The sequence below is a fragment of the Citrus clementina genome, unplaced genomic scaffold (assembly GCF_000493195.1).
Source record: "Citrus clementina cultivar Clemenules unplaced genomic scaffold, Citrus_clementina_v1.0 scaffold_3, whole genome shotgun sequence".
In the NCBI taxonomy this organism is placed as follows: Eukaryota; Viridiplantae; Streptophyta; class Magnoliopsida; order Sapindales; family Rutaceae; genus Citrus; species Citrus x clementina.
In genome coordinates this window covers 47904651-47931933 of record NW_006262339.1, presented here as the reverse complement: position 1 = coordinate 47931933, position 27283 = coordinate 47904651, and the positions used below count along the sequence as shown (strand labels likewise).

The window sequence follows — 27283 nt, the reverse complement described above, 5'->3', positions numbered from 1 at the left end:
GCGGGTATCCACCAGGTATAAGGTTAATACCAAACCCACCCGCATCCATATGCGGGTTTTAATTTATAATACTAAACCCGCCCGCAACGGATAAAATTACCCGCAACGGGCGGATTTTGGCGGGTGGGTTTGGGCGGGTTTGCGAGTTTGCGGGTACAATTGTCATCCCTACTCTACACTTTCATGTTTCTACTCTATACAAGTGGCTTAAATTTCTTGTTGGGCGGCTTCATATATCAATGAATCCAGTCATTAATATACAACGATATACGCCATTAGGAAATTAAGCAAAACCTACGATGATGATTTGGGATTTTTGAGAGAATAAATTAATCAATTGTAAGAGTAAAGAACAACTTTCCAAATGCGAGACACAACAAAACAAAACACAACAGAATTTTCTTCAATGTCATTTGTCACAGGCTGATACAAGTTCATACAAATTACTTGCGTGCCTTTCTAAGGCCTATACCAATGTCAAGTTTCAGCTTTTACGCTCTTCTGACATTTCTTCAATTTAAGCAAGTATCAGGCTTCAGAATTTCTCCAGTTTACATATTGCCAACTAATGTTCTAATATCACCAGCTGATAAAGTCCAAAAGTGAAGTTTAAATAACATTAAATGGTAGAGCACCCAATACTTGATTTAAACCACAATTATTCCAAGTTTTCCAATATTTGATACATATTTTTAAGTTTTAACACCCAAAATACAGTTGCAGGATAACCTTGAGAAAAGAGAATGGGAGGAGAAACACAAACACCATAAGTTACATATCATCGATGGCACTAAATGCTTGTTATGCTAATTGCCAATAGTATATCTACCCAGCTTTGCATGCACCAGGGATAACTGTCACATGGTTATCAGTTGGTTAGAAGACTTGTTTTCTTCACTTGTTTCCTCATGACGACTGAGCCAGCCCAGGTTCACAGCCAAGTCCTCCACTGCCACCTTGATCACGTCAGATCGAACACCAATATCTGTAGCATATCTGCTCATACAGTACATCCCAGCAGTAACTGTTGCCATACCAACAGGACTAGGCATCAGTAACTTCAGTGGAGAAGAAAGAATGGCAGCTAATGGGGCACCAATTACAGAAGAAGCTTGACCACTTGATCCAACCCCTTGCCTATCCACAATCAGAAGACCTGTTTTGCAGTATAGGGCAAAGTCCTCACAGTTGTTTTGAAACACATTGTAGTTACCAAATCCATTTTGCAGAAGATACATAGCTCGGTGGATGACTGTTTCTGGTGGGTCAGATGTTGCAGTTGTGCAGGTACCACCACGTACTTTGGCTAGAAAAACTGATGGGGCAACTCCATATTCAAAGCAATACAGTGATCCATTTCCAAGGAAACAGTCCAAGCACGAGAGGATAACTCCACTGTTGGGTTGCCTGAATCCGCAATCAGGAAAGATCAGACAGGATGATGGGAGGATTGAATTCTGTGTCTCAGAAGATGTCTCCGCTCCCACAATTAAGTTCCGTTCAGGTCTAAAATGCACTACCTTGCTTCCCCCGACATAAATACCTGTATGGTTTGATATTCAACAGAACTCATGATTAGAGTAGATTCAATCACAAAATAATCTGTTGAAAACACAAGGATCTTATTATCAATCGACCAAGAACATTTAAACTCCACCCCATAAGATACTGTTACAAATTATTTTACGGATGATTAACCAATAATTCTGCATCAGAATGGGATATATATCTGATTGAGAAGGGAAAAGATTATCCAAATCTTATGTAAGGCACAATAATAAGAGAAAAATCTAAATCCACAAAATATTCTTAGGTCTCCCACCATCTCAGCCACCAAAAGAAACATAACTGTAAATAGTAAATGATCCAATAGCATAGATGTTTTCTTGCACAGTCAACTTAAAAAATCTTAGTAATCAGCGAAAAAAAAAACTGCAATGGACAATAGTAGTCATAAATCTGCACAGGCATTTTAATGAAACATGCTTTCATTTCACAATTCTGTTTTGCATTTTGGTTACCCTGAAGCAGTGGGAGCCAATTCACAGCTTCCATTGGATAGTTTGCTTTGCAGAAGCTGAAAGAAAGAGCCCTCATAATATACAGATATGGAAAAACAAAGAAAAAAAGCAACCCAAAAGGGTAAAAAGAAGAAGAAGAATTGGTGCAAATAAGAATTAAAATGAAATAAAGGCAATTTAGGAAAAAATTGAACCAAAAACAGCGGTGGAATTGAATCAAATACAAGGAAAAAAAATCTTAAACGCAAAAACAAAAGAATGAGTATTAAACGACGAACCCACATTGCAAAATTCAAGAAAGATTAAAGAAAATCGTAATCTGTAAGCCAAAACAAACAAACAAACAAAAGACGAGAAAGAAAGAGATAGAAAATACCATGGTGAGAGTAAGCAAAAACAGCTCTGTAAGTGTAAATATGATCCCCCGCCTTGATCTCATTTCGCTCTACTCTGTTTGTGAGCAGACCCATCTGCTCTCTTTCTCTCTGCTTCCCGGTCTGCAGCGACTGCAGATAGTGAAAAATAAGTTCTCGTTTTGGTAAAGCAAAAGCCAAAAAATGGTAAAAAGAAGAAGAAGAAGATGTGACCCCACTCGAGTTAAAAACTTGATAAAATGCGGTGGCAGCACTTGATTGGCTAGCTAGCCAAAGCGTCAGCTCAACCACCGTTACCGAATATCGTTTGATATTGTTTTTCCGGATTTATTTTCTTCAGAAAAGGCTCGCTATCATTGAATATGAAAAGAACTATAAATACGATAATAATGATGGCCAAATTCTAAATGTTTTCTTTCCGTTTTGGCTTCTAGTCGGAAAATTGAAGGGTCATATAATAATAGTGGGAATCATATTGTGTTGCCGAGCCAGGAAGGGGACCAACAGGTGATCAAAGAAGAAGATTGTGAAATTTGAGACGCCTAAATCATTCATGACCAAAATAAAATTCAACTATGTAAGCAAAAGCGGTGACGTTTTCCGGTTAAGAAAAAGGAATCCAAAGCGCTTTGGATTCTTTGCCATTTTAGCAAGATATGCTTGGCTTGGGCCTACGTCACAGGTCATCATCATTTGAACAAGAAAGTTGATGCTCCCTTTCTAGGCCATGCCCCAACTCAATAAGAGGAAGCAATATCTAAGCAAGTTCATTGAAAAAAACAAAATACACATGCATCGGCCTTCTTCTTCTGAATTTCGTTGTCGTGTTTTATTACCGAGAATAAGTATTTTAATTTGTTTTCTCGTATACATGCTTACAGACTCGTTCACTTATACAACAATGACTTCAATATAGAATCAATATGAGCATCTAAAGACACAACAAAGAATAAGCTATTTTCTTGAAGTTTCCCAGCATACGGGCTAAGATTCTAAGTAGATGTTCCAATTGTATACTTCAGAGTTAAAATTTGAATCTTTTTCCAGCATGCGTCTTAATTCTGTGGCAGATTCAGCATCCTTGGCGAGTAATAATGCAAAGCCCCCTCCACCAGCACCGACTAGCTTGTAGCCGCAACAGTATGGATCAGCAAATGCAAACAGCCTGTCAACAAATTCGTTGCTGCAATGGGGGTCAAGTTCCTGATGCAATCTCCAAGCCTCCAGCATTATCTTTCCCAGTTCATCTACATCACAGTTCATTAAGGCGTCTCTCCCATTCTTTGCCAATTCAGTCAGACGCTTGATACTTGATATAAGAAGGTTATCCCTTTGAAGATACCGAGTCACCACCTTTTGTAGCACTTGATGTGCAAGTCGAACCTGTTAAGTAATTGCAAAATTCGTCAAGGACAAAAAAAATATCTGTATACAAAACCCAACAATAAAAGAGAATCAAGTCTTTGTTTCAATATCATCCTTTTTTCTACCATTGAAAATGTTGGTTTATTCATTTTTTAAGTTGAGGGCCAAGTAACAGAGTTTTAGGATATTCGATGGAAAAAAAAAACTGAGACTGACACAATTAGCCTATCTAACACGAAAAGCTTTAAAAATCAATACAATCTTAAAACCCTTAAAAATTAATGTTGTATCAGGGAAAAAATCAAAAATAAATATCCAATAGGAAAACAAGGGGTGAACCATAAAATTAAAGAAAGGGGGGGGGGGGGGGGGTCTAGAATACTTACTTGACCAGTAAATACCACAAGCAATCTTTGCTGCAACTCCAGAATCAGCTGAGGAGAAGCCAGTAGGGGGATCACCTGGAGCCGCAATGGTATTCCAGGGAAACTTGAAGTGAACTTAATGCCTGGGTACAAACCTCCAATTTGATCTTGCCAGCCACCACCTGTGCCCATGAGCTGCTCTAACAACAAAACAAGCCGCGCAACATTTTCATTACTTTGATCTCCATCGGTTATCTGCAGAAGAGCTTTTACAACAGCAGCTGCTAAGATGCTAGAAGTTCCTAAGCCACTACCACGGGGGACATTTGCCCACGTCCTGATCTGCAAGCCCATGGATTCAATAAGTTTTTCATGAATAACGCCAGTTACTAGCAATGCAGATTTGACGAGCCGAAATGGATCATTATGGTCGAAGGGAGTAGCAATGGGGGTGAGGTCTTCAATATGTAACTGGTTTCCAGCATCATCACTAATCAATACGCCACTCATTTTTGTTGTCTCTATGATGGTGCCAATCGGAAGAGAACTTTCCAAACTTATTGCCACATTGAGAACACAACCAGCACGCTCCAAACTCCAAGGAGGAGTATCACTCCAACCCCCAGCAAAATCTATCCGAACTGGTAATTCAACCTTTACAGTTCTTGGTTGGAAAGGATGATCCACAAAGCCATCATCATTTTTATTCTGATATGCTGAAGAACCTCTGCTGAGGGGCTCCAGAAGGTATTCTACAATTAATTGGGGAAAAAAAAAGTTGCTCGTAAACTATGGGCCGTTGAATAAGTTATGAAGATTATAAATTAACATTAAGATTGATCACTCTTTTATTAGTGCCTATACAGCTTTTTAGTATTTTACAAGAGTATGATAATAGTAAAGCAATGAGAACCTCTAAAGCCATATTTTATGGCTGAAGCAGTTTCATCAGCAACTGCAGCCCAAACTTTATGCTCCAACTCAGAAGCTGTTGTCTCTTCTTTGCATGCACGGAGAAGATCAACTTGCGCTTGATATGCCCGGCTTTTCGGAAGAATTTTGGAATTCTGATCCTGAAGTCTGGGACACAAGTCTAGAATGTCTTTGCATATATCAACCCCAGAGAGTTCTTTTTGAAGAATTTCTTCGCATAATTGCGATAAGTTGCGCCCAAGCATGCCATAATTAATGCATGCTTTGGCAATTCCAGCTGCAAGATCTGCTTGGTGATTACTGGAGCCAGTACACATTTCTGAAAAGTCAATCGACCTGTGCAACTCCTCCAAACTGACACGGCGTGAGTTTTTCCACAAGGGAAGCAAGAATCCAGTTTTATGGTCACTCAAGCCCATCAACCATGTTGCTAAGGTAAGCATCTCAGAGTATGAAAGAATGGGGAATATTTTTGCATTCCATAAGCACTTTTCCTGACTGCCTGTGGAGCTCCACAGGTCGCTTTCCTGAATGCCTAGATCATGCCAAACTTTCTGCCAAGGTTTACCACAAAAAGTCCCATCCTTGGTAAGTGAATTTTTTGGATTATCATGGAGGCCACAATAGACTAATACTCTTTCAGTGCATCCTACTAAGGGAACCTCCCAAAGACAATGGCGATCTGGAAGCATGAATCTAAATGAATCTTCTGCTGTTGAACCAGCTTCTTCGGGAAAATTAGTGCCAACAACTATGGATAAGGAGCCGATTTGTATTCCACTGGAAATGTTTGAATCATATATAAGAGAATCTTCCCCAATGGAGACGCCATGCGCGATTTTGCTAGAAAGAACAACAGCAGAAGCTGCAATGTCAGATACAGTGGTTGCTGGGATGGAACATAAATGTCTTCGACCTACAAGTCCTGAAACATCCCCACTTAGGTGATCCAGAACTTCACTTGAGGTTCCAAAATGTAGAAACAGCAATTCATCTGCAGTGGAATAATTAAGCAAGGATAACATCAATAAAGGAAGTATGAAGATAGTAACAAGAAAGAAAAACGAGATTTGATATTTAAAAAAGTAATTAACATACAGGCACAATAGCTGAACATCCTCTGTTTTCCCAATTTGCTAACAAGTTCTTTGCCCAACGGGCGTAACATCAGCCAGTCATGTTTTGCTGGTACCCAAGCCGCAACCAGATCTTCATACAAACTCATCTACAAAGAACAAATGCCAACAATTGAACTGTGAGCACAGGATAAAAGTTCTATAATCTTGTTGTAAGAAATCCATATAACGACTAATAAAAAAGGGGAAAAAATTTTCTAGTTTCTTTGCCAAAAGGTACAAGTTCCATCTCAGAGGCAATCAACAGTTTTCTGATAGAGACAAAATATGAAAGTAATTTTCATAGAGCAAGACATCATAATAAGGAAACAAGGACAATCAGAGGCCAAGAGATGACAAAAATATATGAAATACATCCATTTTCTTTTTGATATTACATTTTCAATCCAAAGAATAAAATTGCCAACCGATAACTTGCCTCTTTTCCACTCTTTAGAAGCTCTGAAACCATTGGTGGGCAGGAACAAGAAAGCATGACCAGCTCTTCCCATGCTTTCCCTCTAACAGCTATTATTCCTGTGTCAAGCAACGCTCTACCATCATCTAGAATTGCATGATTCTTAGCAAGCTCATCTACATTTGGTTTCTGAAGGAGATCATCAACTAGACTAAGTGCATAATTTTCATTGAGAATCCCGTCTTTTGCTGCCACAATAACACCATGGTTAGATGCAATATCAAGGGTGATGGGAACAGTTATGATACAGGATGCATCTTCTGGCAGAATCATGGTGGAGGCATCAAAACATGGAAGAACATCCCCAGTCATTGTGAATATTCCGCCTGCAATAAAAAAAGGGAAAAAAAAAAAACTCCCAAGGTGAATATCAAAAGTTGTAACAAGAAAGTGAACCAGTGTGACACTGTCAATGCATGGATATTATGTAGCAATGATGATGTTATTACTATTATTATTATATTTGGATGATAGAAATAAAAATAAATTATTGTTATGGTCAATGGTTTAAAACTGAGATTATTCTGGCTACAGGAAACTAATGCACTGGTCTGACAGCACAGAACCTAAACCATGCTCAAGTCCATTATATACAATTAAGCAGCAAGATAAATTGGCATTGGAGGAGCTCAAGTAAAGATAGAAGATTAATACATCAAGCTGTAAAATGCAGTGAAATTGAACAGCCATTCTGATATTTGTAATGTTATATAACTTCGTATGGTTCACACATATCCTCATCTGTGAAAGCCAATAGAGCATACCATCCTCCACTCAACTTGAATGATAATGAGATTCTTGATCCCCAAATGTGATGAATGTCTAAATAAGGATGCATGTATTCTATTGCCAATCAACTCTAAGTGAAACGTCACAAAGCACACATATAACCTTCATTTTTCAAAGCTTGTCTTGCACAAGAAGAAATTGCAAGTATATGGTCAAAAAGCAGCGGAACAGGTCCATCCGGGTCATCTGCAGCCAAATAAGGAAGCGGAAGGAAAACTTTCCCCATAGGATTGGCCCATGGGACTCTCTTGGAGTCACCTCCAGCATGAACCAATAGTATATGCTTTTTGGCCATGAATTTAACCATTGCACTAAGAGATTCTTCACTCTTCATAAAAGATCCAGAATTCCCACCATTTGCAATTGCCTGTTGATAATAAAAATACACCATTAAAGCCAGAAACTGAAAGGATTTCCATTTCACCAATACCACAACAGATAGCTGTAAAGCCAGTATTCTCATAACATAAAGCAATCAAGATCATCTTTTTTTTTTTTTTTTTGAAATACAAGATTCTTAAAATCTGCCAAGTGTTCGATTTTCGTTTTAATCAAGCCTGGCGAAAATGACGACGCTAATTATACTGACAGCTTGTAGTTAAGTGAAATTACCTCAGGGCCAATATCCAGGCAGAGCTTTTGATAGTGCATAGCGAGGGAAAAGATGGCATTGAGAGTGCTGCACCGGAGCCGATCGTGGCCATCGGGGTCCGCACGGCAAGAGTGACAGTGGAACTGCGATTCGGCCCATGCGCTTGGCGCGCTTGAGCTGCCACTCGTAAAGCTCGGCTTGCTCGGGGCTAGCCGCCGTGAGTACAATAGCGTCCCACGTGGGAACCCGCGACGGGTGTCTCACCGACAGCCTTAAATGGTACCATGATTTACGAAGGATTGCCGCTAAGTCAGCTTTAGCTCTTTTGTGTTTGGTTCTCGAGAATTTCCCCACTCTTCGCGGATCCATTTCGCACGGGATATCCCGCTAAATTTTTGGATTATTATGCTACTTCTACACTGAGCGAAGAATGAAATATACAGGGAGGTCAAATCCAAAAATTTTTAAAAGGGAAAAAAGTTTTCAACAATGGCGTCGCCCGGACTCGAACCGGAGACCTTCAGTGTGTTAGACTGACGTGATAACCAACTACACCACGACACCTAGTTGGCAGTTAACTGCAGATGTTTTTTAATAGAAAAGTAAATCGAGAAAAAATTGGAATAAGCCGTTTTGATAATTACGAACTGTTAGTAGGATGAATGCAATAGCTACTTAGTTTTCCATAGTGTGTTGTTAACTTGTTTACCATAAACTTGACACAAGGCATTTTAAAGGTAATGGGCAGATTTACAATTGAAAAATAAAATGTATGAAATTGGCCGATTGGGAATGATGTTGTTGAGTAAGAGGAGGCAAGAAATACTTGTATCAAGAACTGTCATATTAACTTTATGATTAATTTGATGTAATCATTATCAATGCAACAATTTCAACATATAAATGGGAGTACTTTGATTATAATAATTAAAAAATCTACCCTTATTTAATTTTAAAAATCTTACGCGTCTCTAAAGTTTAGAAAAAAATTAAATTGAAAGTAAAAAAAGGGAAGTTTTTTAATAGGTATCATAACTTCATAAGTAACAACAGTATCTTATTTTCATTTTACATATATATTAATGAAAATATTATGGACAACTAAAATTATATACGTAAAAAGAGGTATAAATTCATTCAGAATGCACTCCTTGACAGTTAATTACTGTGCATAGTCATAGTCGTTATTTGACAAGTCAATAAAAAATAAAATTAAAAAAAAAAATCCAAGAAAAGCGGCGTCGTTTATCAGTTACGATCAACATTTACTCAATTTAGATCCCGCGGGTTCTTCAATCCGCACAAATGTTCGTTCTTACCTTCGTTCCCGCACCCGACACACTCATAACGAAATCACGGCCTTTGTCTCTCTTCCCTCTCCATTTCAAACTTTAATCAAACGCTTTTGCTAACTACTTAGCTTCTTTTCTCACGTCTCCAAATTTGCCTTATAAATTTTTATTTTTTATTAAATAAAAATAAAAATAAAAATTAGATTTAATTATTTTGGAGCAAAATGTTATTGGAGAATTGGATAAAGTTGGGTTTGGTATGAGAATGACGGATTTGAATTGCGGAGGGGACAGTGGGGTTATGAATAGTCAAGATTATTCATCGCCTCTGGAAAACGACATCGTAATCGAATGCCGCTTCCGTTTGAAATCGGCGGCATTCGATTCCTTTTGGATTGCCTCCGAATCATTCTCCGACTACAAACGTCGCCGTTTCACCCCCAATTCCTAAAAACGAAAAATATTAAACCCATAATTGCCGTTTTCTTTTTGGTAGCTGTTTGGTTCTTGTCAGGAATGTTGGGAACAGCAGAGCCACCCGATGCGGATTCTGATTTCGTCGAGAAGGATCCCAGCGGTCGATACGTAAGGGTATGCAATTTTTGCTAAGTCTTTCGTTATATCACTCTTATCTGTGCCTCTGCGTGACTGTATCATTGCTTTTAACTAATTCCATGCGGCCTCAGTTTGTTTATGTAGTCTATATGTTATAATTTATTGGCATTTGCAGATTTAAACTTTTGCTTGACCTTGATGGGCAATGTTATTGCCTTGATTTAATTGCCCTTGCTTCCCTTCTAGCTAGTATGAAAAAATACGATAGTTATTTGATTTATACTTTCATTTTCAAGCCACTCCTTGAACTCTTATCAGTTGATGGATATTGTTGTATTCAAGGGTCAGTTTTCTTTTAACTAATTATCAACAAATCGAGGAAATGGTTCAAGCTGCCATGATTGGTATATGTAGTTCATTGTAAAGTGATTTTCTCTTTTGTCTTTATTTTCATTATTTGGCTTTAACTTCAGTAAGGGGGAACCTTGTATCTTATGTCGGTATTATTTTCTTTGTTGGAATTGAGAATTCTCTCTTTTCTGCCCCATGGTCATTTATTTATTTATTTATTTATTTTTCCCTTTTTTATATATATTTAACAGTATGATGAGGTCTTGGGCAAGGGTGCTTTTAAGACTGTGTATGATTTCTAAACTTCTCTTTCCCTTTTTCCTATTACTCTCTCCAGTCTTTTAGTTCAGGATGGTTCTTACTGGGCTTTACATGACACCCTTTTCCAGTTACAAGGCATTTGATGAATTCGCTGGGATAGAAGTTGCTTGGAGCCGAGTGAAGATTGATGATGTCTTGCAGTTGCCAGGAGATTTGCAAAAATTGTATTCAGAGGTTCATTTGCTGAAATCTCTGAAAGATGATAATGTTGTTAAGTTTTATAAGTCATGGGTGGATGACAAGAAGAAAACTGTTAACATGATTACTGAGCTCTTCACTTCTGGAAATCTGCGGCAGTATGTTTTCTAGTTGTGTTTCAGTTGTGTTCTTGTCATTACTCTTATGAGCATTTGAAGTAATTTTGTACCTTTCTGTTACCAGATATCGTAAGAAGCACAAAAATGTTGATATAAAGGTCATAAAGAACTGGGCAAGGCAGATTCTTCATGGTTTAGTCTATCTCCACAGTCACAATCCACCGATTATTCATAGGGACTTAAAATGTGACAATATCTTTGTTAATGGCAATCACGGAGAGGTTAAAATTGGAGACCTCGGATTGGCAATTGCCATGCAACAGCCTACCGCCAGAAGTGTCATTGGTAAAAAATTGATTTCTTTAAATGTCTATGCTTTAGTTTAAATTGACTCAATGAGGAGTGCTGAACTTCTCCTTTCTTTTATCTTAGGAACTCCTGAATTTATGGCTCCAGAGCTGTATGAGGAGGAATATAATGAACTTGTTGACATTTATTCTTTTGGGATGTGCATATTAGAGATGGTTACTTTTGAGTATCCATATAGCGAATGCAAAAATCCAGCTCAAATTTTTAAGAAGGTTACCTCTGTAAGTTGACCAATCATCAACCTCTTATCTAGCATATATAGGGTTGTTGAACTTCCTTTCAGTGAAAGCTTATTATGCCGAGTTGGTCTTTTGTTGCAGGGCATCAAACCTGCCTCTCTTGCTAAGGTGAATGATCCCCAAATTAAGGGATTTATTGAGAAATGTCTGGTTCCGGCCTCTGAGAGATTGTCTGCAAAAGATCTTTTGAAAGATCCATTCCTGCAAGTGGAGAATCAAAAGGAACCTATTTGCGATCCCCTGAAGTTACCTATTCAAAGTCTGAAAATGTTACGTTTACCCATGTCTGGACCCTCTTCCATGGATATAGACTCAGACTATAAGCAGCTCTCTTTAAGCACATGTACAGAAAGCAACAATGGAAGCCCACATTGTCCAGTTTTGGAATTTCAGAGGATGCATAAGAACAATGAGTTTAGGCTGAGAGGGACAAAAAATGATGACACCTCTGTATCATTGACCTTGCGTATTGCTGACTCATCAGGTAAGTGATTCTTAATGTTTAAATGTTGATGTTCATTCTTGTTTCAAATTGTTCGACATGTACTTTTTTTGTTTTTAATGATAACTTATATATATATATATATATATATTTTCCTGATTTCCCCCTTTGCTTATAGGTCGGGTGAGGAATATACATTTCCTCTTTTACCTTGACAGTGATACTGCACTGTCAGTGGCAGGAGAGATGGTTGAACAACTAGACTTGGCGGATCATGATGTGGCCTTCATAGCTGAATTTATTGATTACTTGATAATGAAACTATTGCCTGGTTGGAAACCCTCATATGATTATTCCTCCAGTGGAGCATTAAGTTTCTATAGTGTGTCTCCCATCCTGGGAAACGGCAAAACCTCAACACCATCCCCATGGGATGCAATGGGCGCTGGTGTTCCTTCTGAGTTTGTGGTTAAGCAAGATGTTGTCTCTGGGCCTACTAGAAATCCTTCCCAAGATCTTGCACCAGCACAAGGTGAAAACCTTCATGATAACGCCGGTGGAGGAGGTATTTCTTCTCCAAGTTTGGCCAAATTGGAAGATCAAGAGTCACAATCGTCAGTTGCTTCAGATATTTTTGTTGACGATACTTCCACAAAAAATGATAAAGCATCTGAATTTTCTGACTACAGTACTGATAGAAGCTATAAGGACTTGAATGGTTATGTATCTGAGTTAGAACTAGGGGATTTGTGTTATGATGAGTGTAAATTGCAAGGAAACTATAGCGAGGATGGAGAAGACATCTTACTTTACCAATTTGTGAAAAATTCAAAGCTGACGTTCCCCAACCTGAGCACAGTATTGAGCTTGACAAGCAGCTATTCATCTCTGTCCTTGACTGGCAAAGATGTAGATGAGCTAAAGATGGAAATCGATGCAATTGAGGCTCAATATGAGCACTGGTTCCAAGAATTATCTAAGATGAAAGAAGAGGCATTGGAGGCCTCCAGAAAGAGATGGATGGCAAAGAAGAGGCTGCCCGTTAATTGATCAAAAGCTATCTGACACGGCCATTCTCTTTTTCAAGTTCAATCTCACTATTGTTCATAACATTATCCATTGTTTATTATTATTTTTTTTTAAAAGAAAATTCATATGGATTATTATAACAAGGATGACCCATTGTATAGGATTCGACTCTTTTTCTTTTTCTTTTTTTTTTTTCTTTTTTCAAAGGAATTCGTGATACTTTAGAATTTGGTAGGAGCTAATTTCCTACTAAGCTTGTTTGGAAGTGCGAGTACATAGCTAGATTTGCTGATATCTCAACAAATTCAAGCTTTGTTTGTGCATCTTTCTTCAGCAGGCATGTATTACAAAATGCAATTACACGATCAAAATAAACCTATGTTTTGTAGTACCGGAAAGAAAATGGGAAAAAAAGAAGTAGAAGAAAGATTTGATTGAGAAACAGCCTTCAGATCATCAATCTTCTTCTTTTCTCACTCGTTCCATCGGTGTTTACAATTCTTGTTAGCGCACATGTAGAATATTGTCATGGGCTCATCAGCTGATCGAGTCTGAAGCTCGTGGTAAACGGCCTTTCCATGTTTGCAAGCAGGGCATGTTACTGCCAACGAAAACAGGGAAGCATTGAGTGAAAGAAATAATAACAATAATAATAATAAATAAACGAAAAAGAAAAGAAAAGGACAACGACAACCTTCAGTTTGGGGGCCTTCCATCATTGCATCTTGAGTGAAAATTGGTTGTATTTCTTTCTTGGAAAGAGGCTGCTTTCTTTTTATTTTAACCTGGATATATTTTTTTTTTTTTTAAAAAAAACCTCCAAAATGTAAAAAATCTCGAACGCATTTGGGAATTGGGATCGCCCAAAAAGGGAGAGAGAGCCGTAAATGCATATTACTCACTCTGCTCTCCATGTTACAGACGTAGGGACATGCAGGACAGGAGAATCTAGAGGGACGGTCCATGTGTGGCAGCTCGTATTGCAACATCGTACCACACGTCGGACAAAATTCCATTTCCTTTTATGAAGCTCTGCAACCGCAATGATATTATGGATCAACGATTTATACCTGTTGCAATTTAACATAAGAATCGCCATCGTTATCAACACCGAATGATTATTGAGAATTAGATTTCATACATACCCCGGCTTTAGCAATGCAGCGAGATGGGATTCCGGGTATATCTAACAAAACCCTAATTTGAGTTCCTTCCTTTCAGTTTCAAGACCTGTTCAGGAAGAGTACAAGATTTATTTGGTACTGGTTCTTAAAGCCCCTCATCTTTATTCATTTTCATTTCTTGCCCCCAATAATTATGTTTTCCAACTTGTGCCCGTATGTTTAATCATGTTTACGTGTGAATCCTTTCTTTGTGTTTGCGCTGACTTGAGAGCAAATTCAATCATTCAAGATCTAGGCAAACGTATTCTTAAAAAAATCAAATATAAAAAGGTGTGGTTTTACTTAATATTTTTAATACCTTGTGGAGTTACATTGGATTATTAAAAAAATAAATAAATAAAACTTCTCTTAGATCATCAACCATAATATTAATCTTGTGATTAGACCATCTCTTAATATATCGTTGGTGCATCATCATGCCTAATAATGATGTTACTAATTAATTCTCGAATCAGATTCCTGCACGAAAATTCTTACTTGAAAACTTTCAATTTTTGTTCTTTTGCAAAGAGATTTGATGGTAAAGGGAAGAAAATAATAATAATAATAATGTGATTTAAATGGTAATTTAATTCATCAAAAACTTATAGAAGATTGGTCGGCGTTGGATGAACAAACGAAATAATGCTCGGAGGTTTTCCATTCATTTGAGTGAAATAGAAAACACAAAAGACCATGACGTGCGACAAAATTACTATCTAGCCAAGTTGGTTTTTGTTTTTTTCCTTCTGCGAAAAATAGTTTCTTGATGGATAAATAAGACAAACAAGAGCCATATTCATATAATTTATTAGAAGTTTGTTTGCATAGAATTTTATAATCTTGGTTTTAAAACAATATGTATTATTTTTGTAGTAGGCAGTCTTGATGGCCAATCCTATCTTTATCAACCCCATTTGTTTACGCCATTTCTATCATCCATACAAGCATTAATTATGTTTAACCACCAGAATATTCCTCAATCGTTAAACCAACCATTAATGTTTAGATGACTCAGGGCGGTTAGATGGGATTAATTAGAATTAATTCTGATCAGCATTGATGAGCTTATAATATTGAAACTGATCTTGAATGGCGGATAATTTGATCGGGCCACGGAGGTACAGCTGCTACAGGTGCCGGAATCTTGTTTCGTGTCATGAGGATATTGTTTCAAAAGGATTTCAGGTGAGTCACCAAATTCCGGTTTCGACGGGGTCGATTCGATTGTATAATATGAAGCTTTATATTATATTTTCTCTAAAATTGATAATTATTTTTATTTTTGTTGTCGAATTAAATTTAATAAAATGTCCTGCAGGCAAGCAGTGGGCGAGCCTTTCTGTTTAGTCACGCGGCGAACATAGTCGAAGGGCCCAAAGAGGATCAGCATCTCCTTACCGGTCTGCACACAGTTGCCGATGTCTATTGCGCTGATTGTGGGGAATTGTTGGGCTGGACATACAAACGAGCTTTCGAGGAATCCCAGAAGTATAAAGAGGGCAAAATCGTTCTCGAAAAGTTCAAGATTGCCAAGGATAATTGGTAGCCAATTTCTATGATCTTCGTGTTGATGCACGTTGTGCATTAATTAATTTATTCATCAAAAATATTTTCAAATGAAATTATTTTTCAATTTTTGGACTTTTCTTACTGTGGATAAATCTCCAAATGTATTTGATATCGTATTTTGTAATTTATCCACACTGTAAAATATTAGTACATTTATTTGCTTTTGCTCTCTTTTTTTCTTTTTTTGACATTTCCTGTATTTGTAATCAATTTATTTAGTTGATGCGGCATATACATGTGTTCCACTAGAACTAATCTTTTTGTTTCAATTAATATTTGGTCCGTATATAAAATTAACAATTCTAAAATTTCTGGCAACATAACATTCATTTTTTCAGCATCCTAAATATGTACCCAGTGAAATAAAGATCGAAGCACATAATTCAATCAAATAACTTCTAAAAAAATATTACAACACAAATAAATAGATAAAATATACAAGATTCATTCAAAAGTTATCTTAGGATGATAGTATAAAAGTTTAAATATACTACAATATAACCACAAAATAGACTTTAGTCACAACTAACAAAATCAAGGAAACAAGATAAATTAGAGTTCTAATAGTTGCATAAGGTTGAAAAACTTCTTTAAAAGAAAATTATGATCCAAACAATGATGTCCGCTCCCAAATATTGTATGGAGTTGTCGGCATGAATAGGTTGAAAATGAGTGCTTGAGAAATAGGTATCTTGTAAGCTCCTTTCAAAATGGGAGGACTTCGAAAAAGACACTGGGAAATGCCCAAAGTTGATCTTGGTCACTGGTTTCGTTGATTGAGAATTCGATTGTGAGAAATCTGAGTCGATTTCAGGCAACAGTTGAATGTCCAAAAACGTTAGTTGGGCTTCGTGTGCTATCGACAACAAATAGATACTTCCTCATCGCCAGTCTAGAAAATGGAGCAATCATTTGTAAGATTAGGAAGAAATAGAAAATTTTCATGATTATTGTGGTGAGTGTTGGCGTGTACGTCAAAGAAAAAGTTAATAAAATTTCCCTCAATCAACAGAATGAGCTAGTTTGTCTAAACTCTATTTATCTCAAGTCTATAAGGAAAATAGAACTAAGTAGTCTTTTGCAGGGATTTCAAGCTTTAATTAAAATGAAAAGTAACATAGAAAGAGCAAAGAAAAATTGGCAAGATTATAAACAACTAGATATATAAAATTGAGATCCTGATGTGTGGAAATTCTAAAGAAATTAAACATGAGACGAATTAACTTGGCAGTTGCATTTCCAATTAAAACTATAAGTACTGATTCTACAAAAAAAAAAAAAATCACTCAGCAATGGATTCAATCATTATTAACATTGATTTTACAAAAACAAAAAAAAAAAAAAATCAACCCTAATTCAGAAGTCAAATACAAATTCAAAAATCAAACCCAAATTCGAATTTCGAAAATCAAACTTGTGGTTTGATGATTCAGGATGGTATGAGCATGCACAATAGTGGTGTTGCACGATGGGGTGGTGATGGAGCTAGGGGTGGCAAAACGAATAAACGAATCGAATTTGAATCGAATCGTAAACGAATTGGGTCAAAATTCTGCGGATTCGGATTCGATTCGTTTATTAAACGAATATTCAGTTCAATTCGTTTAATTCATTTAATATAATTGATAAACGAATCGAATCGAATCTGAATTCGTTTATTATTCGTTTATCCTTAACGAGTCGAACCGAATCGAATCGAATCAGGATTCGTTTACAATTCGTTTAGAAAAATATAATTAATAAACAAAATTAAGTAAAATTAAATATAAAAAATCACAATTTTAACATCCCACAACAAAATACAAGTAACTCAAACCATATTATGCAGTCATCTAAATACCAAATACCAAATCCCTAATAATACAAATAACAATAATTAAAATTCAAAGTATAAAGTAAGGTAATTTCTTTAATTCTCTTCATTTGTTTTTTTCACCTTGAAAACAAAAATCCTACACCAAAAAGTAAATAAAAATGTTATTAACAATTTAACATACTGCAATATTGATAATAATCATTGTAAAATTTCAAAATATCAAATATATAGCAAATTTGTAGTATTTTTAAGGAAATAATAATTAAACAAGACAAAACTTTACCTATCACACTCACACAAATCCAAGGATTTGGAGCAGTGGCAAAACGTAACACTTGCTGGATGTAAAATTAAAAAGAAAAAGAAAAGGATTTGGAGAAGGAAATGAAGGGAAAGAGATGACAAAATGTAGCAGTGGCTGCTGAGTTGCTAGGAGATGAGAAAAAAGTGCATGTGAAGTGTAAAATTAGGGTTGGTCTTTTGGTTTTATGTGTTATGCTTAAAATTACAATATTAACCTTCATATTTTAAAAAGCTTTTAAATAAATTTAAGGATAAAAAAGTAATTTAATTAAACAAATAATAAACGAATTTTAAACGAATCGACCTGTATTCGATTCATTTATGACCCGTTTATTTAACGAATACTAAACGAATCAAAATCTTCAAACCCACATTTGATTTGTTTAATTAGCGAATCGAATCAAATTCACCCGGTTATTAAATGAATCGATTTTTTCAAACCCAAACTCATTTAATTCGCATCGAATCAAATCAAAAAAACGAATCTTGATCCATGTTGCCACCCCTAGATGGAGCTGGCTATCGTGCAGCGAAGTAAGATGGCGTGGTGGTGGAGTGTCGTGCGTTTGTAAGAGAGAAGAAAGAATGCGAAGGGCACACATGGCAATGGTGTTTGTGCGGTGGGATGGTGGCAATTGGCAAAGCTAGGCATAGTGCGGTAAAGGCAGATGGTGTGGTGGTAGAGTGCTGCAACACATCCCCTATCCCTAAAACGGGTTCAGTTGATATGGGTTTAACTGCATTATAATTTTAATTAGTTCAATACATTATAACTACCAAATATTGTATTGTAATAATCTAATACTCTAAGAGGCTCTAATAACATATAATAAGGAGTACCAAACATATCCTTTAAGTAAAGTGATGACCCCTCTCTGTTTTTTAAACAAATCATAAAGAAAAAAGAAAAATCTTTCCAACAAATAAGTTAGCAAAGGGCATGTAAACGTGGGGGAAGGTTGGGATGGAACGAGACGGGTATTGTGCGGGGATACTAATATGCGTACCCGTACCTATTTGATAGAGGATATCTCTGTCATCGTCTCATATCCATCGTGGGCTTGAACGAGTATGGGTTGGGGATTTTCAAATTAAAATTAGGGATATCCGTCGCGTTTGCATATCCTCTATATTCCTTTTTATTTTTTTAATAACTGCATACATTTAAAAAAGAAAAAAAACAATACTTAACTATTTAGCTCTAGATGAACATGCAACACCTTATTTTAAAATATTTTTAAAAAATCATTTTTTTAATTTTAGGTTAATATTAGTCATGATTTAATAATTGTTAAGTTCAATTTGAATTAATGTATTACTAAATATTGGGATTTAAAACAAAAAAATCACCATTCTAGTATTTCTTTATCCATCCTTTACTCCTTTTTAACTAATCATAATTGGAACATCATTCCATTGCATTTGTTTTCAATTAGGATAAGATTTTAAATGACACACATGTATAAATAAATGTGCAGGCACACATTTATAAATAAATGTGTGGGACGGTATCACATTAATTGATTGTTCCTACTACTAAAATACTAAATAGTGACGTTTACGTTTTAAGGTTTTAAATTTTCACTTTAATATTTATTTAATCTGTCAAATGAATGGATATAAAAAAAAAATTAATGTTTTAGACTTGTATTCGATCCATCAAATTAATGTGACCCTGTAAAAAATTATACCCATACCTGTTTTCTTGTTTTAATAAAATAAAAATAAAATCTGACGCAATTCTCGATCTCATTACAACGGACCTCCACCGGCCTGTACCCGAGCGATTTTTTTTCTACCCGTGGTAGGGTAATCACCCGGGAAATTTTTGTCATCCCTTTATGATAGAGTGGTCACACTGACACCCAATCGATTGATGTGAAAAAGGAAACAAACCTTTGCTACATCAAACTATGATGCGAGGCCCACATTGGTACAACTACCACCACCCATTGGGCCCATACTTACGGGGCACGTTGATTGCTGGGGCGCAGTTTTATCTTTTTATTCTTAGCCTTATGCGCCACATCCAATTTTGTAATTTATTTGCTCGTCTTTTTCATTTTCTCTGGAAATTGACCAACGCCAGGCCCATCATCAATGTAACAGTGGCATGTCCCGAATGCGCTAATTAATAGCAGGTAGCACCGACGATAAGTCTTCTTTGCGCGGCAATCAATTAAGAAGTTAAAAAGTTTCTATTAAGAGGTCATCATTAATCTTAAAAATTAACGACTTAAATTTAATACTGAGTTGAGTTGTGTTCACGTTTCTATAATTTCTCACCATACATACATCTATAGTAAATCCAAAAAAATAAAGTTGAGATGCAGATAGAGATGAATACATATCGTTGGATATGAAACATCATCAATCAGTATATTGGGTCACTTTAAATGACATGCACGCACAACACATGTTTTTGGTAATTAAGGGTCCGTGCATCATCATCCAAGTGAAGGAAGGAAGGAAGGAAGCTACCCTCAGGGTCAGGGGCCGAGGGTAGGACCTAAAGCTAAGAAGGGGCTGGCTTGCTGTTGCTGGCCCTATTCTCTGTCAGATTATAGTTTGGGTCGGCCTAAGTTACAGTTAATAATGAGTATTCATAATATATAATAAATGGACGGCGGATAATGAATATGATTCAACCGAAAAAATAAGAAAGAATCCAAAATGTGATATCAAGGAAAGGAAGCTTCACCGAAGTTCGGCTCTGGACAATTTCAGCAACTCCTTGCAACTCTTATCAAGAAGATTACGTGTACGTCCCACTCTTCAGACTCTCTCTTCCATTTGCACCTTCCTCGAAACTCCAAGTCCTTTAATTGGAAAATAATTTAATCACGTTCCTACTCGATTACTCGAACGAGAATACTTTATGCAGAGCTGGCATATCCACGGACACATATCATTTCAAGAATCATGGATCACACATTCGTGTTTTCTTTAATGGATCAAGCCGTCCAAACTGTCTTGGAGTTGGAACGACCCATCAGTGTAATTATTGGATGGCTGAGATCAAGACAAAACGTAAACCAGGGGACTGAAAACTGGCACAACGGGAGAACTAATTATATTGCTTGAAAAGCGTGGATACTTTTCTCTAATTAAGGTTATAATTAATTAATTAATTAACTAATTGTAAAAGGCTTCTGTAACTCCTATATATGTGGGTGTGTGCGTTTGTGTTTTACGTGCATACATATCCCATTAGTTGGAAAGCGGAAACTCAGTTGACATTAAAAACCAGAAATATGGAAAAAAGTAATAACAGTAGTAGGACCGCAAAAGGAACAACGAGCACGGGAAGTGAGTACGAGGATTTGTTGCCAGTGATGGCTGAGAAGCTTGATGTGGAGAGCTTTGTGTCGGAATTGTGTGGAGGGTTTCGGCTTCTAGCGGACAGGGACAGTGGGCTGATAACGCCGGGGAGTTTAAGGCAAAACTCGGCACTTCTGGGGATGGGGATGGATGGGATGACTAAAGAAGACGCTGAGGCTATGGTTAGAGAAGGTGATCTTGACGGTGATGGTGCCCTCAATGAGACTGAATTCTGCATTCTAATGGTCAGACTCAGCCCTGGCATGATGCAGGATGCTGAGGCCTGGCTCCAGAAGGCTCTTGATCATCAACAACAATAAAGCCTCTGCTTCTTTGTTCTGATTAATCATCGGTACTATTTGGTTACTGTCATCACTGTTGCCATCTATTTTCCTTCTAGTTAAAACTATGCTTTGTAAGGACAAAGTCAGATTATTAGTAATATGGAAATGAATTATCAAAAACTGTTCAAGTGTGGTACCCCAAATTAAAGGCAAGTCTTCTGACTGTCATCCACACTAATCTATCCATCCGATGTAAACTTAACTCTGCTCTGGCGAACTCAATTAACAGCATACTCCCCCTTCCATCTTCCACGCTGCTTGGATATTTTTTGCAAGACTCAGAAAAATGATCATCTTTTTCTTCTTTTCAAAAGGATATTTATTATATAGGACCCATTCACAATTTTTCTTTTGTTGTGTGCAGCAAACATCGACTTATCAGATTTTATAATCTTTAATCCATGTTTACTTGGAAAATATGATAAGAAAGGACAAGAATAGAAAATAAATAAGGGAAGAAAAAGCAAGGAGAAAACAAAAATCTCGATTATATCTTTTAATTTCATACGAAATTCGCACCCTTTTTTCTCTTGTTTCTTTCTCATATCCTTCGTTCAGTCATTTCTTCTGAACCAAAAGACATACAAGCTGCTAACCAGTTAACTGGAATCTTCCACCGCCTCAAATAAGATGCATCTTCGGCCTCCTCAAATAAGAGATGAGGGTGGGCAGGGGGAAGAGAAGTCATTCGTTTCTATGATATACAAATTAATGGACCTCTCGGATTATGAATTTATTCATTCATTCAATATGCTCCAACAGGTAAGACAGGATTGCTTAGCATTACATTTTCAAAATTAAACTTTCAAATCAACCGACAGATTACGACGACGGTAAGTTAACTGCTAAACCGTCCTTCAGATTTAAATTTTCTAATTGTACATAACTAAAAATTACCCACCCTATGTAGCCCCAAGCATTCAGTTCAAACAAAAGATGATGAGGTTTAAATACCGTTTCATTGCAAATGCTGGGAATCCATAACCAACCATACCCGCACAACCGAGAACTGAATCTCCAGTTTTAAATTTCTATTTATACAGAGTACATCTAAAACTGCTAAAAAGCCACAAAATGACATATAGTCTGGGTTGAGCCAGCTTCTTCCCTGCAAGTATATGATGCTTCAAGTTCTTGACCTTCTAACCGGTGATCGACTGTTAAGAGAGATTGAAGGGAAAAGGTGATTACTATATGTGTGAAAGCATATATATCAACATAGAGTAACAAAGCTCACATACTTGGCTGCTAACAAACTACCTGCGGTATCTACCAAAGTTGGGACTCCTGTTCCTTCCATAATCAGGACTCCTGCGCCTGTCATAGACGGGAACAGGACTTCTGTGCCTCCCATGATCAGGGCTCCTTCGCTGGTCATACACTGGACCATTGTACCGATCATAAGCTGGACTGCGACCTCGACCATAATCAGGACTCGGACGCCTGCGATAAGCAGGACTTGGCGACCTCCCATATGGACTATGCCTACCATAACCACCTCTTCTAGGACTGTCATACCTGTCATCCCTCTCACTATCATCCTTTAGAGCATACTCCACAGAAATAACTCTGTCCACCAACTTGCTGCAGGGAGCAAAGTGGTTTGTTAGGAGCCAAAACAATAATCACAATATGCAACATTAAGTAATAGCCATGTTACAACCTTCTATCTGTAGACTCAAGGGCCTTGGTTGCTTCTTCTTGTGTTTCAAACTGCACGAATGCAAAATTGCGCCGAATCCGGACATGAAGGACATTTCCATAAGGTTCAAAATGCCTTTTAATATCCCGTTCCCTCGTTCGAATTGGATCAAAGTTGATAACAAACAAAGTTTTCGTCGGCCTCTGATTTGCCATTGACTTGGACCCATCGCGATGCCTACCACGTTCCCCCTAATTTTATTTTAAAAAAAAAGGATTTGCCATGTAATAATAAAATATAAGTTAAGAGTGTTGAAATTTCAACCATTTCAAAAAAAAAAAAAAATGGCTACAGCAAAGTTCCAGTTACTATGAAGAAGAGAGGACAGAAACAAAGAAAACAGAGTCACCCTATAAACAGAAATAATCAAAACATACCCTTGCCCATTCCACGGAGAGCCTGCGCCTGTCATAACCAAATGGTATATTGTCAAGTCCTCGGATGGCATCAGCAGCATCGCGATCATCCTCAAAATAAACAAAAGCAAACCCTGTAATAGCATGAGCAAATCAGATATGGAAATAATGATGCGAGACATTTGTTATATCCACACAACCTTCGGTACATCAGCCAAACCAGGGTTTCTTTCCCTGAGGTAAACTTTGAAAAAAAAAAATTACGACACCTGCATAATGAAGGCTGATGCACATAAGATGTAGAAGCGTTGCATGATGAACAAAATTAAAGAACTAAAATCCAAAGATTCAGGTCTGAGACGTCATTGCTAAGCATGCTTCAGAATTCAGACAGCACGTATTCAGTAATGGAAGGCATGGCATGAAAGAATTCATTGATCCTCCTATAGTGAATGGTAGAAGCATGAATAATAATTTGATTGCTCCCCACCACGACAATTCTTGTGGAATGTAAGACTTTGGCGGTGAGGTGGGTGAGTGACAGATGATTGTGTGAAGAGAATGCAGGATGATGCCATCTGTGAATGGAAGTGAAGGAGAGAGGCAGGCAGGAAAGTTTCCATTGCAATAAGAGTTATTTGCAGAGTAGTTGGCGAGCCCAGAAAAAGCTCACTTTCCATTAGTTGAAGTTCCTGCGTCAAAACAAACACTTAATACGGAGGCTTTCTCCAAAGAAATTGAAAATTTGAGGTTTCCATTTTAATTTCTGCCTGGATGCCATAGCTGGATATAACTACTGCAATTGTAGAAAGATATCCAAGTCATGTAAACGCTCTTATGTTTTTTAAATTAACATATCAGGAACCTGCGCCGGGAACTCATGACACCTGTCTTATGTCCATACAATCAACATTATGAGGTTTATGCAGTGGGCCACTATGTCAATAGGGCAATTATCAGGAAAGCAAGTATACCCATAAGACCAACTACAGAAAACATTAGAAGAGCGTGTACCTAAAGAGAAAGAGAAGAAAGAGAAGAAAGAAAAGGGGGGGGGGGGGGGGGGAACTATCAACCCAATGAATCCACGTACTCGACGGAAAAAAAAAAAAAATTAAAAAAGGCCAAAAAAAAAACTAAAATTCAAACTAAACTACAATCTCCCGAGTCCCAACAACATGGAAAGAAAAGGTAATTCATAAGACACTCTTCTAACAGAAGGGAGGACACCACTTCATTACTTAACTAGTCACCTATTATAATGAACAATTCCAACGGTAATAACAAAAAAATAAAATCAGTCAAGGCAAACACAATGGCCCAGAATCTTAAATAGGTAATACTGCCAGTTAGCAGGCATTAATCCAATCAATAACCAAAAGATATCCATCAGCTTCTCCTCAAGAACCGTCTTGGAGATTTCACTCCCAAATTAAGTTAGAACACTATCTAAAGCGGAAAAATAAATTAGCTCTAAAAGGCATAAAGCACTGCTTGAAGCCATAACTATAAATACGGTGTTAGTGAAACAAATTTATAAAAATAATTTCAAAGAATCAAAGATAAAAGAATGCAACGAAAGCCAACAGTTCGGTCAATCATCTAAAAAAGAGCATACGGTTACCAGATTTCATGTCGACGCGCTCGATTCTTCCGTATTTGGAGAACAAACGTTCCAGCTCCGACTGCCGAGTCTCGTACTCGAAGTTCCCGACGAAAATGGGCCTCGACATCGTGCCTTCACCAACGATTATGTGAGAATCTAAAATTCAATATATATATGAATACCAAGCAACATTACATATATGTATATACCAGAACGTATACGATTAAAATATTATAAAGTTTCGTTAGAAATATAAGGAAAGAAAACAATTACCTTATAATCTTTGATTCGATATGATACAAAACCCTAGAGAGAGAGAGAGAGAGCGTGAAATTAGGGTAAGACGAAACTTGATATGAGCAGCTGGCCTTAATATTTTATATACCTAAATAAAAACCTAATTACGCTGGCATGTTTTCCGTCGCCGTACGATCGATAGAGTCGGTTTCGCATCCCTCGTGGCGCGACATTATCCGCTGCATTCTTCGACCAAAAAGAATATGTCCGTTGTTTTATTTGGGCCTTTTTAATGGGCTTGAACTACAGACTTATCATTTTACAACTTTTTTGTTTTTGTTAAAGACACCTACTAATCTATTTGAGTAGTCCTTTGACGCTCCTAAAAATTTATCATAAAATTTATTTTTAATTGAAATTATTCAAGTAATTAAAGTTAAATTAATTCGTTTGTTAATTTGAATGAAAATTCAATTAAATACATAAATAAATTATTCTTATATATATATATATATATATATTACACACCCCATTTCAATTTCATAATTTATATTTATAATTATAAACATTTTGATAAAAAGTATAAGAATCTAGATTTATAAATATTTTATAAATAAAAAATTAAAGTCTTATGTGGCAAGATGATTAATTTTAATATATAAGTTTATATTTTGTAAATTAAACTATGGGTATTTTAGGAAAGAAAATTCAAACAGTTGCTATAACTTATAAGGATTTTACGGGAGTGTTAAAGCTCCACTCAATATATTTTTGTGAGAATTTTTTAATGGGTTGGCTAAAAATTTGCACTTAACTCCAACGTTAGAGCTTATTTTGAAGTACCCTAACACCTTAATACAGTTCATCAGTCCCCACTTCTCAATTAACTATATTTAGCATTATTTTCAAAATTTCCCTTTCTCATTACTTTTTTTTAAAAATTATTATCTACGTTCCAAATTCAAATTTTCATAAGTTAATTTGGTATATCCGAACTCTTTTTGATAAATTACATGTTAAGGATTGTTCATTCTTATGTTTGAAAGTCCTTCAAATTAGTTTAGTTTGACCACCAAAAAAATTACAGTTGACTCCTCTAATTGTAAACTACCTCAATTTTTGTTAAGATTGGTGAAATAAATTGTAGGAGGTTTAAATATCACAACTGTTTTTAACTACATGTGTGCCAATATTAGACACATCTCAACTAAAATAAAAGATTTGATTTTTGTATGGAAACTTGAACTCATAGCTTAGTAAATTATGGATATAAGGACTAACTAATATCTTATGTGCACATCTACCTACTCTTTCGCTCAAATGATTTCCTTTAACTATCATAAATAAATAAAAAATTATTATATATAATAATAATAATTAAAAGAGTGAAAATATAGTTCTAAAATAAGTTTCATCCAGGAAGGGTATGTTTGATGCTATTGTTGGGAGTTGTGGTTTAAAAACCTTAAAGCCACAATTATTAAGTGTTTGGTAAACAATTATAATTGTAGCTTTAAGTAAATGAAAGTTTATCCCACTGTTGTTTGATGATAAATTTATAATGTATTAATTAATTTTGTTAAAAATATAATTTAAACCGAATGTTCACTAAATACAATCAACTTTTATTTTATAACTATAACTTATTATTATTATTATTATTTGACATTGTGACTTTTAAAACGCGTTATCACGTTACCATGCGCATCATGAGTTAACAGAGATGAAATAAAGAAAAGACTTCAACAACTTGATAATTACTTTTTGAAGCGGCCAAACATTTGATTTGTTAATCCGAGTGGTTTAACTATTTAAACTAGGGTCCGACTAAGTTACGTTAAACGTAACTTACGGCCTGGCTGTGAAATTTCATCCAGCCCCCCATATTCACTGTTATTTATATTATATTCATGAATATTAAAATAATTTTTTTATTTAGAAAATTTTCATTTAACCCCTTACCTCAATTTTATTTT

At 36.3% G+C, this 27283-nt stretch overlaps 6 protein-coding genes, 1 long non-coding RNA gene and 1 other non-coding gene across 13 annotated transcripts; 3 read left to right on the top strand and 5 right to left on the bottom strand.

The window, feature by feature from the left end:
• Positions 1 to 624: 624 nt before the first annotated feature.
• LOC18049005 lies at positions 625 to 3066 on the bottom strand. Of its 2 annotated transcripts, XM_006444738.2 has the most exons (3): positions 2614 to 3066; positions 2398 to 2527; positions 625 to 1543 (listed from the first exon to the last, which is right to left on the bottom strand). In XM_006444738.2, the coding sequence occupies exons 2-3, from the start codon at positions 2489 to 2491 to the stop codon at positions 858 to 860; spliced, it is 780 nt and encodes a 259-aa protein (XP_006444801.1). In that variant the 5' UTR covers positions 2492 to 2527; positions 2614 to 3066; the 3' UTR covers positions 625 to 857. The 2 variants fall into 2 exon arrangements, with proteins under 2 accessions (XP_006444801.1, XP_006444800.1); XM_006444737.2 differs by lacking the exon at positions 2614 to 3066 and having other exon boundaries at positions 2398 to 2589.
• A 104-nt stretch (positions 3067 to 3170) lies between these two features.
• LOC18049004 (bifunctional fucokinase/fucose pyrophosphorylase) lies at positions 3171 to 8510 on the bottom strand. Its single transcript, XM_006444736.2, has 7 exons — positions 8053 to 8510; positions 7543 to 7807; positions 6613 to 6977; positions 6157 to 6283; positions 5039 to 6052; positions 4147 to 4877; positions 3171 to 3778 (listed from the first exon to the last, which is right to left on the bottom strand). Exons 1-7 carry the CDS (start codon positions 8089 to 8091, stop codon positions 3380 to 3382), a joined length of 2940 nt encoding a protein of 979 aa, XP_006444799.1. The 5' UTR covers positions 8092 to 8510; the 3' UTR covers positions 3171 to 3379.
• Positions 8511 to 8522: 12 nt separating this feature from the next.
• TRNAV-AAC lies at positions 8523 to 8596 on the bottom strand. The gene has a single exon. It is a non-coding gene; the product is annotated as a tRNA-Val (tRNA).
• A 680-nt stretch (positions 8597 to 9276) lies between these two features.
• Positions 9277 to 13364, top strand: LOC18049313 (probable serine/threonine-protein kinase WNK10). 2 transcript variants are annotated; one of them, XM_006444735.2, is made up of 7 exons: positions 9277 to 9915; positions 10482 to 10519; positions 10620 to 10847; positions 10933 to 11153; positions 11241 to 11398; positions 11498 to 11900; positions 12037 to 13364. In XM_006444735.2, exons 1-7 carry the CDS (start codon positions 9676 to 9678, stop codon positions 12906 to 12908), a joined length of 2160 nt encoding a protein of 719 aa, XP_006444798.1. In that variant the 5' UTR covers positions 9277 to 9675; the 3' UTR covers positions 12909 to 13364. The 2 variants fall into 2 exon arrangements, with proteins under 2 accessions (XP_006444798.1, XP_006444797.1); XM_006444734.2 differs by lacking the exon at positions 10482 to 10519 and having other exon boundaries at positions 9827 to 9915; positions 10568 to 10847.
• A 218-nt stretch (positions 13365 to 13582) lies between these two features.
• On the bottom strand, positions 13583 to 14207 carry LOC18049312. Its single transcript, XR_002906490.1, has 3 exons — positions 14033 to 14207; positions 13790 to 13957; positions 13583 to 13672 (listed from the first exon to the last, which is right to left on the bottom strand). It is a non-coding gene; the product is annotated as an uncharacterized LOC18049312 (long non-coding RNA).
• Positions 14208 to 15003: 796 nt separating this feature from the next.
• Positions 15004 to 15612, top strand: LOC18049311 (protein yippee-like At4g27745). The gene is made up of 2 exons (XM_006444731.2): positions 15004 to 15238; positions 15372 to 15612. Exons 1-2 carry the CDS (start codon positions 15143 to 15145, stop codon positions 15597 to 15599), a joined length of 324 nt encoding a protein of 107 aa, XP_006444794.1. The 5' UTR covers positions 15004 to 15142; the 3' UTR covers positions 15600 to 15612.
• A 4823-nt stretch (positions 15613 to 20435) lies between these two features.
• On the top strand, positions 20436 to 21588 carry LOC18049309 (calcium-binding protein KIC). Its single transcript, XM_006444729.2, has one exon. It carries the CDS (start codon positions 20909 to 20911, stop codon positions 21380 to 21382), a length of 474 nt encoding a protein of 157 aa, XP_006444792.2. The 5' UTR covers positions 20436 to 20908; the 3' UTR covers positions 21383 to 21588.
• A 520-nt stretch (positions 21589 to 22108) lies between these two features.
• Positions 22109 to 25453, bottom strand: LOC18049308 (serine/arginine-rich splicing factor RS31). 4 transcript variants are annotated; one of them, XM_024188157.1, is made up of 6 exons: positions 25344 to 25453; positions 25089 to 25202; positions 23486 to 23598; positions 23070 to 23299; positions 22648 to 22990; positions 22109 to 22563 (listed from the first exon to the last, which is right to left on the bottom strand). In XM_024188157.1, the coding sequence occupies exons 2-5, from the start codon at positions 25195 to 25197 to the stop codon at positions 22663 to 22665; spliced, it is 780 nt and encodes a 259-aa protein (XP_024043925.1). In that variant the 5' UTR covers positions 25198 to 25202; positions 25344 to 25453; the 3' UTR covers positions 22109 to 22563; positions 22648 to 22662. The 4 variants fall into 4 exon arrangements, with proteins under 4 accessions (XP_024043925.1, XP_024043924.1, XP_006444785.1 ...); XM_024188156.1 differs by having other exon boundaries at positions 22115 to 22563; positions 22667 to 22990; XM_006444722.2 differs by having other exon boundaries at positions 22115 to 22563; positions 22667 to 22990; positions 25089 to 25226; positions 25344 to 25447.
• Positions 25454 to 27283: the final 1830 nt, after the last annotated feature.

What these genes read in the sequence shown, in the direction of transcription:
- LOC18049005 (XM_006444738.2), bottom strand. Translation starts at nt 2,491, where the DNA reads ATGGGTCTGCTCACAAACAGAGTAGAGCGAAATGAGATCAAGGCGGGG. An exon ending in TTTTGCTTACTCTCACCATG is followed by an intron (nt 1,544 to 2,397) that starts GTATTTTCTATC and finishes CAAACCATACAG; the next exon opens with GTATTTATGTCGGGGGAAGC.
- LOC18049004 (XM_006444736.2), bottom strand. Translation starts at nt 8,091, where the DNA reads ATGCACTATCAAAAGCTCTGCCTGGATATTGGCCCTGAG. An exon ending in ACAAGCTTTGAAAAATGAAG is followed by an intron (nt 6,978 to 7,542) that starts GTTATATGTGTG and finishes TTTTTATTGCAG; the next exon opens with GCGGAATATTCACAATGACT. An exon ending in CATAAAATATGGCTTTAGAG is followed by an intron (nt 4,878 to 5,038) that starts GTTCTCATTGCT and finishes AATTAATTGTAG; the next exon opens with AATACCTTCTGGAGCCCCTC.
- LOC18049313 (XM_006444735.2), top strand. Translation starts at nt 9,676, where the DNA reads ATGCCGCTTCCGTTTGAAATCGGCGGCATTCGATTCCTTTTGGATTGC. An exon ending in CCAGCGGTCGATACGTAAGG is followed by an intron (nt 9,916 to 10,481) that starts GTATGCAATTTT and finishes TATATTTAACAG; the next exon opens with TATGATGAGGTCTTGGGCAA. An exon ending in TACCGCCAGAAGTGTCATTG is followed by an intron (nt 11,154 to 11,240) that starts GTAAAAAATTGA and finishes CTTTTATCTTAG; the next exon opens with GAACTCCTGAATTTATGGCT.
- LOC18049311 (XM_006444731.2), top strand. Translation starts at nt 15,143, where the DNA reads ATGGCGGATAATTTGATCGGGCCACGGAGGTACAGCTGCTACAGGTGC. An exon ending in TTGTTTCAAAAGGATTTCAG is followed by an intron (nt 15,239 to 15,371) that starts GTGAGTCACCAA and finishes AATGTCCTGCAG; the next exon opens with GCAAGCAGTGGGCGAGCCTT.
- LOC18049309 (XM_006444729.2), top strand. Translation starts at nt 20,909, where the DNA reads ATGTGGGTGTGTGCGTTTGTGTTTTACGTGCATACATATCCCATTAGT.
- LOC18049308 (XM_024188156.1), bottom strand. Translation starts at nt 25,197, where the DNA reads ATGTCGAGGCCCATTTTCGTCGGGAACTTCGAGTACGAGACTCGGCAG. An exon ending in GCGCGTCGACATGAAATCTG is followed by an intron (nt 23,599 to 25,088) that starts GTAACCGTATGC and finishes ATGCTATTACAG; the next exon opens with GGTTTGCTTTTGTTTATTTT. An exon ending in CTTGAGTCTACAGATAGAAG is followed by an intron (nt 22,991 to 23,069) that starts GTTGTAACATGG and finishes TGCTCCCTGCAG; the next exon opens with CAAGTTGGTGGACAGAGTTA.